General features: G+C 36.5%; 1 protein-coding gene across 9 annotated transcripts in view; it reads right to left on the bottom strand.

Annotated features, from left to right (window-relative positions):
• Window positions 1-13,488, bottom strand: part of diaph2 (diaphanous-related formin 2) — a 439,308-nt gene that overhangs the window by 303,650 nt on the left and 122,170 nt on the right. For all 9 annotated transcript variants that reach the window (XM_044127178.1, XM_044127182.1, XM_044127181.1 and 6 more), the window contains 4 exons: window positions 9,317-9,391; window positions 9,137-9,206; window positions 8,058-8,194; window positions 2,483-2,591 (listed from right to left, as the gene is read on the bottom strand). In XM_044127178.1, coding sequence (XP_043983113.1) covers window positions 2,483-2,591; window positions 8,058-8,194; window positions 9,137-9,206; window positions 9,317-9,391 — 391 coding nt within the window. The remainder of the gene's footprint in view (window positions 1-2,482; window positions 2,592-8,057; window positions 8,195-9,136; window positions 9,207-9,316; window positions 9,392-13,488) is intronic.

Below are 13,488 nucleotides of genomic sequence, written 5' to 3'. Positions count from 1 at the left end.
CATTATTAATGGATTTATTGGAAGAAGAAAGAGTGAAAAAAGAGTTTGTATGGATGGTGGGAAAGTGGATGGATGAGTGTGGGCTGGAGGAGGAAATAGCAGATAAAATATAATGAGAAGTAAGGTGTTTCTAGGGAGCAAGCCATAGATGAGGCACTTTTCCTTTGACAGACAATCGATAAAAGGCTGAAGGATTCCCATGGACAAAATCCGAAATGCTGGCTTCTTAAACCTTGACCCTACACTCTATGTTGTTATGTGTTATTAATAAGAGTCACAGCTGTGCTGATTCTTTGGGGCCGTCATATCCGTTTGTTGGACTTAAAACCTTGTATTCCTGTTGCTGCTTCCTCTCACTGTCAGTTTGAGGACCTCTGGGCCAAAATCTCTCTTAGTGGGAGAAACTGGACGAGGAAAACAAGAATAAGTGATAAAGCTATAGCAAGAATGTAATCAGATATGGTCAAGCTTTTCATGGAAAAATTTAAGACTTCTCCAGATTGAACTTCCTAAAGTTCACAGTCCTTTGTGTTAGACTTAAAATAAGAATGTCATAACACATTATAAATTTATGGAAAACATTTCTACAGCAGACAAGTGTTACATTTGTAATCTGCAAAAAGAAGAAAGTTAAGGCCAGGATGGAGGGAGGAAGAAAATGATTGGTTGGAAAACATCTTCAAACAACAGGAAAGAGAAAAAGTCTGGAAATACAAATACTTTCCATTCTCCTATCTGATTTTTCCATACAAAAATACTATCGTATACATTTTTATATATTACTTAGAAAGAGAATAATAGAGTAGAAAAACTTTCTTATTTAAACCTCTAGGATGGTCTATATGTCGCTTTGTTTTTTTTGTTTCTTTTACTTGATCTACCTGTATCTACCCTACAGAAATTATCTTTGTCAGACAGACAGACAGACAGACAGACAGACAGACAGACATTTTGGTCCTTTGTTGTCTCTGTAAATTAACTGTTTAGTTAAAGGCTGCAAATGTCAGAAAAGTTCTACTCCAGTCAGGTTTCTTTGAATATCCCCCAGGCAGCTTAAAGTGTTGTATATGAGAGAAACATAACACGCTGAACAAATCTAAAAAAGAAACAGTGCATTAGAGTAGCAGGATAAAGAAAAGTAGTGGAAAGCTGCAATCCAAACTAAAACTAATCTATTTTTCACTTATTAATCAAAGGGAGCTCTGAACAAGGGGATGGAGTCTTGATTTAATTGAATCGTTTTCTGGATGTTTGTTCCAGATTAGATAAAAAGTGACACAAAAATTAGAAGTTTTTGATTACAAATTATAATTGTAATTAAACTACTAATAGCTGGAAAATGTAAGAAATCTGAAACAGGGAGTTCCCCTCATGTTCTGTAGCCTGAACTACACTAAAACACATTTTAATCACATTAGCCAAGTCTAGCTGTGCAGAACATCACGGCCTTTGGATTTAAAGTCTATTAATTTCCCCAAAACCCCTGTATCAGCAAAGCATTTTAATTTACTCCACAATTAGCAGAGCTTCATTTCATTAATGGTAAAATTTAAAGGAAAAACAACAGCCTACTAATAAAAGAATATCTTGTTTCTCCTCCGCCGCCCGCCTCATCAATTTCTTTCATGACTTTTTTCATGACTTCTCATGCCCTGCAGCTAAACTAATTCCTTAAGTAATTCCTTGCTCCGGACTCTTAAGGACAAAAACAGCTTTGAGTGTTGTTGTTGTTGCTGTTAGATAGTTGTTTCCTGTTCCTAAAGAACACTGGAGAAAATGAGGAGAGGTATGCTGCTCTGTTGGACTCTCTCACAGAGTCCTCCGAGATTCAACTTGACAGCAACATAGAAAAAAGCAAGAGGAAGTATTTGTGGGATGCGAGAAAAAAAAAAAAAAGATGAGTAGAAACAGCAAGAGGAAGAGGAAATATGACAAAGAAAGAAAGACAAACTCAATATCTTTCTTTTACTTCATCTTTTTGATGGGTTTGCAAAAAGAAAGGAGCCATTCAGTGGAGGTGCTCAATGAGGCAGGTGTTTTCTTTTAATAAAGAAGTGGCAATGGAGCATTGAGTTGATTATAATAGCCCCCTGATCACATCTTGTCATGTCCTAGGGGGAACTCGATGTGGACAAGTCGTCATGAAGACAGAAGCAATGAAAGATGTGGTAATACAGCTGAGATGGAGGTATAAATGGACCAAACACAGCACAGAGTGGCAAAACTGTCAATTTGAGTCATGTCTGCTCCCATTAGGATCTTGAAGAAATATGACACATTCTGTACATTGGGTCCGCTCTGCGTCCACTGTGCATAACATAAAGCAGGAGTTTTCCTAAAATACTTCTTTTAATCTCAGTTTCGGGTTTCCAATCAATTATTTTTCACTGCATCACATCACAACAAAAGCAGTGTTGAGGTATTTGGATCATCGTGCTGCTTGTTGTTTCTGTTTGTGCTGTGTGCATGCCTAATTACTCACCTGGAGCTGCTGGGCCTCGTGGTTCTCCAGTCCCTCCACAATTGGAGCAAATCTCTCTTTATTGTTCCTCTCTGCAGCAATTGTCATGGCAGCCAGAATCTTATCCAGGCTGGGAAAAAAGCAGGCAAACAAACACTTTTAAAACCTTTAACAACAGGACATTTCTTCACAATTTAAGGCTCAAACAGAAGCTGTCTGTTCTCGTGTGTTGTCAGTGCAGCTGATCATTTATTTTTTCACTCATGTTAAATCTGCTGCTATTGCAGCAGCAGCCCATTTGGACTTGATCTTGCTGTTGTTAAGGTAAGCTTGAACAGAATGATAGGCTTTTGCTGCAAATGTGGTCTATTAAAGTGTTTGTAATAAACGTATTTGGGAATGTATTTGGTAAGCTATTGAAAGGTCGCAGTAAATTAGTGTTAAAAGGGGCTCCGGGCAGCTCATTTTAGAGTCCTTAATCATTTCATACTAAACTGAGAAAATATTCGGTGTCACAAACACACTAAACCAATTGTAAACTAATGTCATTTAACCTGTTCTCTGAATGTTCAGAGAAATATCACATTCATATTAGGTGAATATGAGCCAGAAAAATTGACATAAATTGAGGTTTTGAGAAACATTTTCCCCTAAGTTTTCCAGAAAAGAAGTCACACTTGATGCACGAAGTTTCTACAAAAGTATTCATACCCTTTGAACTTTGCACATTTTGTGCCATTACAAATTTCACTGATTTGAAGCAGATTGAATTTTATACAGCATTTAAAAACATCGGGTTTATTTGAAATCACCCTCATTACTCCCAAAATAAAACAAGTAACTTACATACAAATGTAACTTTCTATGTGAATATCTGATGATAATTCACTCCCCATTACTACTTCAACTATTCTGTAAAGCCTCCAGAGGTTTGTTAGGGGATTAGGTTAGGTTCTCAGGGATCACTGTCCTGCATGTTTTGCGTGTCTCGTTGCAGCTACACACCTGACAACCATCATGATGACATATCCAACATAGGTCCAGAAGTGATTTCTTAAGTTTGCTTGTGTCCCTTGTTCTCGATAATTCGAAGGATTAATTTGACAGAAAGGTGTCAAGAATCTACAAGAATCTGTCCCAGGGTGCGAAATACAAACCTACAACAGTTGAAAAATTTCCTTGCTCTTTAAAACACTACTTTGTATCTTTCAGCCAAAATGTGCAATAAAATACGTTCAAATTCCAGGCTGTAACATGCTAAAATGTGAAAAAGTTCAAAAGGTATGAAGACTTTTGCAATGCACGTCTTTAATCAAACATACCAGACACACTGCTGTTGCATCCTCCACTACCTTTTTGATTAGCAGACATCATGTCTGACCAATAGGACCGTATGTGCAGAGTAAGGCTTACATGGAGATAAATGGAAGAACCCTGTGATAGACATTACAAAGTCGCTGAAAACATGACGAGCTGCATACTGAGCAGCTTTAAAGCCAGTTCAGACGTAGCTACAAAACAGACGAGATAGATCTGCTTAACTTGTCATGTTCTCTTTTGATGCTGTCAGCCAAAAACGGTGCCTAACATGAGTCAGATTCTCAGCACCGGTTGGCAGAGAAGTTTTGGAGAAGAAGAAAAAAAAAACGACGACACCTCAGCTGCTTCCGCTGTCACTTCCACGAGATCCGGACATTTTATAGCATGGATATTATCTTGGCAAAGATCTTGTTGTTCAACCTATTTTTAAATTATTTGAGTGACTGGTGTGAGTGAATAAAGTATTATGAGACACAGAGGTATATACTACCACTATAAGATTATAACAGCAGTGATGTGTGTGTGTGTGTGTTTATATCACACCTATGCGGTGACTGAACTGAACACAACTAATTTACTCATTAACCGCATCAGTGCACTAATTAATGACTCGAGTGCATCTACCTGCAAAAGTTATTGTAAGTTGAATACAAGTTCACTTGAGTTGTGATCTGTAACGTGCCAACATTTTGCTCACTTCGGCAGATAACTTCTTTATCTTGGTTGGCCTGAGCAACCCTGATTGTGTGTTGTTAAACTGCTACAGACTGAAATTCAGAGGAACATTTCCTTATGTAGCAATTTTCATTCTTGTACAATTCCTTATTATTTCCATTAAGAGAAATTCTTAGAGCAACTTTAATGTTTGAGGGCATTACCTGATGCTAGTTAGGAGAGGAGACTGACAAAAAGCTCTGACACCTTAGCTTTATAACATTTTTTTAAAAATTAAATTAAAAAATGGCACTTAAGTAAATTATAATTAAAGTGAATTAGCTAGGCAATTTTAGCCATTTTTAGTCAAGTTTGTAAGAAAATTAAAATATCTGAAGTTGTATCTAAAAGACAAATGTTTGGGACCGCCTCTTTAATAAACCTACCAACATTAAGTTAACACTTCAGTCTCAATTGATAGATTATAAATTGATCTCGCTGTACACAACATCAATATTGCAAAGTGTATTAGTTAATTATGCAAGTACTTCTCATTCAGGCTTTCTATGTGCATAATAGATTTAGTGATTCTTCCCGTTTAAAGCTGCAGAAAATGTTATTAATTGTATTGCCAAGCAGCTAAGTTGTTTCAAAGCCAAATCAACAGATGTTGTTTTGGTTTTGAAACGACAACAACATAAGTTTTTAATTAAGGTCATGTTATTAAATTTGAAGTTAAATATAAACAGAATAGTTGAGCAGTTTGTTTACTTTTGCGAGTCATGATAATGTGCTTGTCCAGTTCTGTGTCCTTGCTTTGGCGCCTGCTCCAGGCAGGGAATGAGAGGAGGCACTGAGAGATGAGTCCTGAAGATGCACTAGAGATATGTAGCTATGGCTGAAATAAAAGTACAGTCCTTAAATGACATGACTTTTTTTCAGCTGATGTTATTAAACTGAATCTGGAATTTTTCATCAGAGGAACAAAAACTTTGAAGAAGCCACTTTTCAGTCATTTTGTTTTAGAATTAAAACAGAAAAACATTTGGGGAAATAAAACAGGTTAGATGAGCACAGGGAAAGGTTGGGAATTAAACAGATGAAGATAAGTTGGCAAAGGCCAAACTGAACATGCTGAACATCCTGTTGGAACAACAACATGATCTACATGGTCTTAAACTATATTTTATAAAAATATGATGAATAAAGATAATTGGATCATATTGGGATTGTTAATTTAGTCCACAATGTTTAGATGATGAACTATGGTTAAAGTTTATGTTGCATGAACCAAACTTAGAACTAGGTTCTTGTTCAGGGTGAACTTGTACAGCTCCAACATCACAGAACAGAAAGGTTCATACGTAATGGGAAGAAACAGTTATATGAACAACAATACTGCAATGGAGATTCTGTCACTTTCATAATCATTATCATACCTGCATCTAACCAGTCAAGAATCTGTTCCATATTTTTGCCCTGAACAATGTAAACAAAACATTTAGTGATGTTAAATTTAGAGGTTTATATCTAAATAACCTTAATTTGAAGCTCTTGAGATTGAGGAAACTGTAAAGAAATTACCAATAAGTTGACCAAGTAACTAAAAATCAAGCAAATAGTTTTACTTTAGATCACAAACTCGGAAAATAATTGCTACATGCAACACTAAAATGTCCTTCATTGTCCTAAGCCAACATTTCAAAGCTTTACATATTGCAGGAGAAGTTCATGATATTTAATTTTTAAAACCACCAACTGTGAAGACAAAGTTAAACTCTCTGGAATAAAAAAGCTAATTTATTCTCTGCAACATAAAACCGATTTTGGAAATCGTTTAGTCAGCATGAAAATGACAAGCTCAGAGCCCCATTTCAGACGGTCAGAAATTTAGGACACATTTGCTAAACTCAGCTTTTTCTCAACGGAAAATGTGGGTTTGTTTATTTCCTTGACTACATAAAGATTTGACTTTGAGCTGTTGTTATTCTAGTCCGGTCCAGTGGGAAACAACAAACGCTCACATAACTCCAATTTAAAGGCTGTCAAGCAAGTTGTGTCCACAGTAAACAGACAACGCTGCACCGAACAGTGTGGTTTTTGCACTGGGGTTATCTGTAGATATATAATGATTCACAGCGGATAAACACAGCATGGATATTAACAGTGGGGTGTAATCTCTCTTAAGCATATGAATAAACATAGAGGAAGAGGACTGCAACAGCAGTATTTTCCATCCTTTCTCTTCAATATTAGAGGTGTAAGCACAGCAAAGATGAACCATGACTTCCTATTTTTGTCCTCAGCACAGATTTCAAACGGTCTAGCTCAGCTTACACACCAGCTAGGATTTACTGAAAAATGATATAGCAACACAAGCAATTAAAGGGCTATACCACTAAAATATAACCTGCTGTTTAGACAAAGTGCATCCCTTACTGTTAGACTGCAATAGAAAGCACTAAATCACATATGTGTATTGATTTGACCAGCCTGGAGTCAGTTCTTTAACAATTAATATAGATTTACTTTTAAAAGGATGTATAGTCAAAGCTTATTCGTTATTTAAGAACAAAAAAAAACAAAACAAAAAAGGCTTTAAAGAATGCCCATCAGGAGCGCGGTGGTGCACACAGACCTCTAAACACCTGATTTTGCAGGTAGACATATGGAGCGTAATAATCTAAAACACACAACTAAACAGCACAAATCCTTGCTCCTGCATGAAAACACAAATAGTCACTTTATATTAGTAACATATTAAAAGAGGCACATTTCAGCAACACTTTTACTGTTTTGGAGCATTACCCACATGGTTTAAAGCATGTTTTTATCATTTCCTTCAAAAGTTCGATGGCATTTTTTGTTTGTTTTTACATCTAAAAATAAATGACAGTCTCTCATTAACTATAAAACTGACCATGTTATACAGTACATATTATTCAACTTCATTAGAAAAGTTGTTTAAAATGTGTCATATAGGTTTTGCAGCTCAAGACCAGAGTAAGACGTGCTCTGGTTTGTAAATGCTGTTCATTCCTGGTATAGTTTATTGTACAATTTGGAATAAAGATGCTTAAATGAAAGGGAAAAAAAAGGACAAAATTTAACAAAAAATACAATTTTCTAATAAAGTAGTGAGGTCTTTGAGGAGTAGGGAGTCTTGTCAGGCAGAATAAAAACAAATGTGGAGCAACTTATGAAATAGGCTTTTAAATTCAGAAATGCTACCTTGGGTCACACACCATACACTGTAAAAGAACAAAATCAGAAAGGCATTTTTTTGTGCTGATGAAAAAGGGTCAAGTACCACCTAGTGTCTCTCTGTGAACGTCCCTGGAGTAAGGAAGTGAAGTCTCTCTTGATCATTAAAACTTATTAGAACCTGTATATCAATGTACTTTTTAATGCCTTTTTTTCCTCTAAACTGTAGATAGTACGAGTGACATTTTATTAACATCCTTTTATTAATGGAACTCTGCAGACCTACAAATAAAACCAATGCTTCTGACCTTTAAAACTGTGACAATCTCATTATCTGACAAGACTCTCTGTGGAGAAGAGTGGCTGACTCCTGCCAGATTATTGTAAGAACTGATCGGATTCAACACAATCAACTTACATGTTTTCTTCGCCAATAATGCAAATAGCTGAGAGAATTTTGACAATCTCCGTCATCATGTTGGTCTGTTTGGGGTCAATCGCTCTTGCCAACAGCAACAAGCTCCGCTCGTCTCCCAGGATCCTTTGCAGCCCATACTGTAAAACGCAGAGGAGATGAAGCAAGACAGAGAGCAGATCCATTGGGTATAAGTTAATGAGAACATTTACAGTCATGGAGAACTTTCACTTCGAGTAAAATATAAATTACACAAAAAGCTGTAATGTATGAAGTCATAGTTAGGCTTAATCTTCTTTTAAAGAGGTACACTTTAAGGCTGTGGGAGAAAACGGCAAGGATGATGAATTGATTTAATTCAGGACAGGACTGCAGGGACAAATACTTATAGTCTCCTGCACCTTTTAGTCTCAGCACAATTGGAGGACTGGGTTCAGATGACCATGTGTGGGGGGATTAACTCCACAAGAAGCAATATCAATAGTGCATCTAACCTTGAAATGTGGGCCACTTCAAGAAATGAGGAAGACTTTCCCAAAAAGGGGATAATTAAAAGTTCAGAAACTTTAAATGGTGACATTAGCTCCACTTTACTGCTTCATTATCCTCAGCCGGTGAACAACAAGATGCAAATAAGGTTGGAAACCTTACCACCTGTGCTAAGTTTACACATTTACCAAAGTTTCAAACATTTCTCCAGATTCAGCTTTTCAGAGCTCCATGTCCGTTGCATTTGCCTCAAAATATGAAATGCTAAAGTCCACTGCAAACTAATGTTATATATTTTTACAATGGATGGACTTGAAATACCTAGTTAAATGAACAGGAAAGACAGAAAGACAAATGGAAAGAAAGACAAAAGGAAAAAAACAAGAAGAGAAGGATGCAAGGATAGTGTAGGAATGAAGGAAAGAAGGAATTCAAAGGAAACAGAGGACACAAAAAAGAAGAAAGGAAGAACAGAAAGAAGGAAGGAAACTAGGACAACATTTAATAATGGCTATAAAGTCTGGAATACAAGTAATGAAAGAACTAAAATATAAAGAATAAGTTAAGGGTATCTAATATTAAGTCATACAAACCTTGTTGTTCATGAAAGCCTTTAAGCACTGGATTAGCTTATGCTGGATGCGTTTATCAATATACTCTTGCCTACAAAAAAAATAAAAAGTAAAAGATTAGGAAGTTTTGATATGGCATCCTAGTTAGGGTATGGATTTAGATAATGACACAAAGGTTAGAAGGTGGACATGTAAACTTACTGCTTTTTGTCCAGAAGCTTCTCCAGATTTTCCAGAAGAAGGCCGAGACCTTCATGGCCAAAGTTGTTGACCCAACTAGAATAAAAAAAGAGAAAAGAGAAAAATATCAGACCAAACCAGTATTCAATCTTTATAGGTTCCCTGTTGAAGTTCACTTTATAAAGGTGGTTCCCTGGGTAAGATGCAGGTAGAACATTATAGCAATTTTTTGAAACCCATTTTAACCTTCAGAGGAGATCCAAAATAATCAGTTTCAAGTCTACATTTAAAAATGTATTTTGGATCATTATACCATTGAATTGTTAAAATCGTAAACAAGAACTACATTATAATATTTAATCTGTTTGCTTTATAAAACATGGAATTATGAAAACAGAAAAGACGGAACAAAAAACCCCAAAATCAAGCATTGTTCATCAAGATCTCAGAAGCTTACTGAAAGCAGTAAGTTGTATGCTGGAAGAAAACTTCATAAAAAATATTTGCTCTCAAGGCATTTCATCTTATCTAGAAATCAGATTTAGACTTTTGAAAATCAAGTTAGAGAACCCTTGGACTACACACTGCTTTTTCCCAGCTTTAACCTGGAAAAATAACATGTGTAGTCAACCATGCCCTCTGCTTGACACTGAATATATCCTGCATCAGTCTGACTTTAAACTGCAACCATTTACACACAAATGAGCATCCATCCATCCTAACCAATGTTCTTGGCGCTAAGCAGTTTGCACCAAGGCCCGACGTGAGCAACTATTATACTGTGCCAAAAGATTAAGCAATGCAAGTAAGATAACACTGTAATCGATAATGGATCGAGAGAGATAATTGCCTACGAACCGCAGTGTATCAGGAGACGGCAAATGATCCAGTGCATACGAGCCTGTTTGAGTAAGCCAGGAGCAGACTCGAGAGGCAGCGTTGAGGAACCGAGTGGTCGCAGCCAGATTATGCCATTAGCTTCACTTGTTTTCGGGCCCTTAACTGTCAGTGACGCAAAATGCATGAAGCAATTTTCCAGCATTAACGGAGCATAAGTCAATGATTTATCCCGCCTTTTTGACAATGATTTGAAATAATAATGGTTTGAGTATTAAAGCCGTTTGTATTGACTCAGTGAGTCGTAAGAGGCCCTCAATTAGAGATGAGATGCATTTGCCTGAGGAAACAAACAAATTCGAGGTGAGGTATTTCTTTAATCTGTGACTAAATAAGAACCAACCAGACTCCTTGTGCCACATTTCTCAGATTTATCTCATAAACAAGCAGAGTGAATTTATAAGCTGCTGATATTGAATTGTAATGAGCTATGATGTGCGTTCCTAAACTTAAAACAATACAACATTCAGAAATTCCCTTCTAAAAAGCATTTGACCAAGATTTTCTAATCTGATTGTTTCATTCTAGCGTGTGCCGTGCAAAATCAAACAGTTTTCAGGAGAAATACTGACATGTAATGCAGCCGTACGTGTTTGGGATACAAAAGTAGGACACCATATTGAGAGCCTTTTACACTGAACGACAAATTCACCTGAATTTTTAGGTGAAAAACAGAAAGATCAGGGTTCGTCCACTCAATTTCTCCCCTCCACCATAAGTCTTACTACAAGTTGCAACATAATATAATTCCCCTCAAGGTTCTTAATGCACTAAATGTTTTGGGCCCTTTCTCCATCCCAGACAGCCTATCATTCTCTGTCCCCTCCTGCATGACTTCAGGTCATTTGCAGCTTGCCTTCTACATGCCCCAAAAGTTTACAAGGAAGAAATAGCAATAAAAATGCTAGATGGTGCACATACAGAGCTTGTCCTGGAGCTATGGGAAAAAAAAAAAAATCATACTTCATAGAGAAACTAGACAAACCCACAATAAATCTCTACAAACACCACTAACTAGAATCTACATTTACAAACAGATCCTGTTTACTGTCATATTAGAAGCTTCAGATTACATTTGATCATTTTTTATTGTCTAGAACATTGAAGTAATGAACATTACTGCGTGACCCAGAATCACTGAAAGAGATCAAATCCTTTCAAACCCAGATGTAATGTGACGGTGTACTCAATGATTACATTAACTTTGAGGAGGACATCTTCATATAATATTTATGGCTGTAATCCTCTGGTTAAGAACCACTGAAATGCATTACTTTCAATCATATGTATTCTCCCGGGAACATGAAAACATATGTTCAAGAGAAGCAATTTTCTTTAAATTTTATTTTAGTTCATTTTTGTTCACTTAACTTGATTGCAATGTTATCCTTACTGGGATATGTACAAACAAGACATGCTTAAATCAAATTTCCATTATATTACAGGTTTCTCAGAACATTCTCTGTTAATTTACAATACTGTAAAGCAGAGATGTGCTGCTATTCTATCTGAACTTATGTGTTCGCCTTGAGTGCTATCCATTATTCAGCCTGGACATTGCAAAGTCCATCACTGATATGACCTGCAAAGTGAGAACTAGTCGAAAATGTGCAAAGAAAATATTAGTACATGGCTCAACGGGGGACCGAATCAGACTCTGTCACACCTCATGTTTGACTGATCACTTCTGTTGTGTTTAGAAAGCTCGTCTCAGGATTGATTTCAGTATATAAACCACTTTTATCATTTTATGAGGGCTCAGTGAGCAGCTTTGTTCCTGAAAGCATCGGAGCACGCACAATGTGCTTCATATTGCATTACACAGCAGGCTATATAACTGTCCCTCTGTGGGTTTCAGGACCTGTTTGGCGCTACAAAATTTCTGTGTTATGCAACAAATGAATCTCAAACAAACAGCTTGAAACAAAGCTACACTGGTGTTAGCTTGGTGATTCTGTCAAACCTCAGTGTGGAGGACTTTCTGACAGGAGGCAAGAAGGTGAAGAACTAAAGTAAACTTCTTTTTATTTGCAAAATCAAATCACTGCAGGGCAGGACGATAAATATTCAGCCAACAGCCCCTAAATAAAAAGGGGCGAGCAGAGCAGATGTAGGATCACACTGACAAGGTGGGATTGCAAAGCAAATTGGGTTTCGGGCAGCACAATCACTAAGGGGGAGATAATGAATAACAGAGATCAGGTGAGGAGCTATAAGCAAAGGGCAGGTGTGTGACAAGAGCAAGACTACAACAAAACAGGCTTTCTAAATAAAACTCAAAGAACCAGAACAAAGAAACCAGAATCTGGGTCCAAACAAACTGAAAATAAGTCAACACAGAAAAAAATTTAATAAGGGATAATTAAACTACAAAATCATGTTTAGTATGCTTGATTATTGTCATTGAACAACTGATTGTTTAAATCAGCCCTGATTAATAATATTACTCGTACTTGTTATCTTGTAGAAAAGCTTCAAACAGAAAGGTGTGTACATTTATATTATAATCCAGAGTCTGAAATTAGATTGTTGGGGTTAAAAGTGGTAAAAGAACATAAACTGTTGCAATTGAAAGAGCTTTCTAAGTTGCTATGAAAAACTCTTAAGGACGATGTTAAAGACTTTGGCTGGAAGTTGAAATACCTTAAAAAAAAAAAATCAAACCAAGATATTTCTACTTAGATAAAATTATCATCAAATGCTACTGATTTATAAATGACAATTTGCCCAAAACAGTCGAAAGGGCAACATAGAAATTCCACCACTGCTAATTTTTATTTGATGCCCAAATAAGACAAAATATTAAATATAGTATTAGTGCCCTATTTCTTGTTGATTAAACACAAAAATGCAATGCATCCCCAAGTTAGGGACAACAGCCACATGTAAATTGTTAAATTGGCAAATACTTTAGAATCTCTCTAAAAACACGCATAAATGCATATTTTGATAGTTTACACAACAAACTGTTGATAAAAGCAAACAAAGTGAGATTTACTTTCAGGAAACTACCAAGACGCATCATGTATCCAACATTTTAAAACGGATATAAATTAGTGATTACTGGATAAAATTCAGACAAACACAAACTCTCCACTCATGGCTTCACATTGCTTGGCTCTAATAATATCCGGCCTCTGCTTGCTGGCGCTCTTGTTTAACATAATGTATCCTCTGAAATGTTTTCTTCATAAAGTAGTCAAACACTGAGTTTGATGCCTCTTCCTATGCAGCCTCAGGACTCTATAGCTGGTCTCAGGACTCCACAATCGTGATGTCGAGTGTAGCCAAGCAAG

This window comes from Gambusia affinis, linkage group LG09, assembly GCF_019740435.1.
Source record: "Gambusia affinis linkage group LG09, SWU_Gaff_1.0, whole genome shotgun sequence".
NCBI lineage: Eukaryota > Metazoa > Chordata > Actinopteri > Cyprinodontiformes > Poeciliidae > Gambusia > Gambusia affinis.
This window is presented reverse-complemented; position numbering and strand designations above follow the sequence as displayed.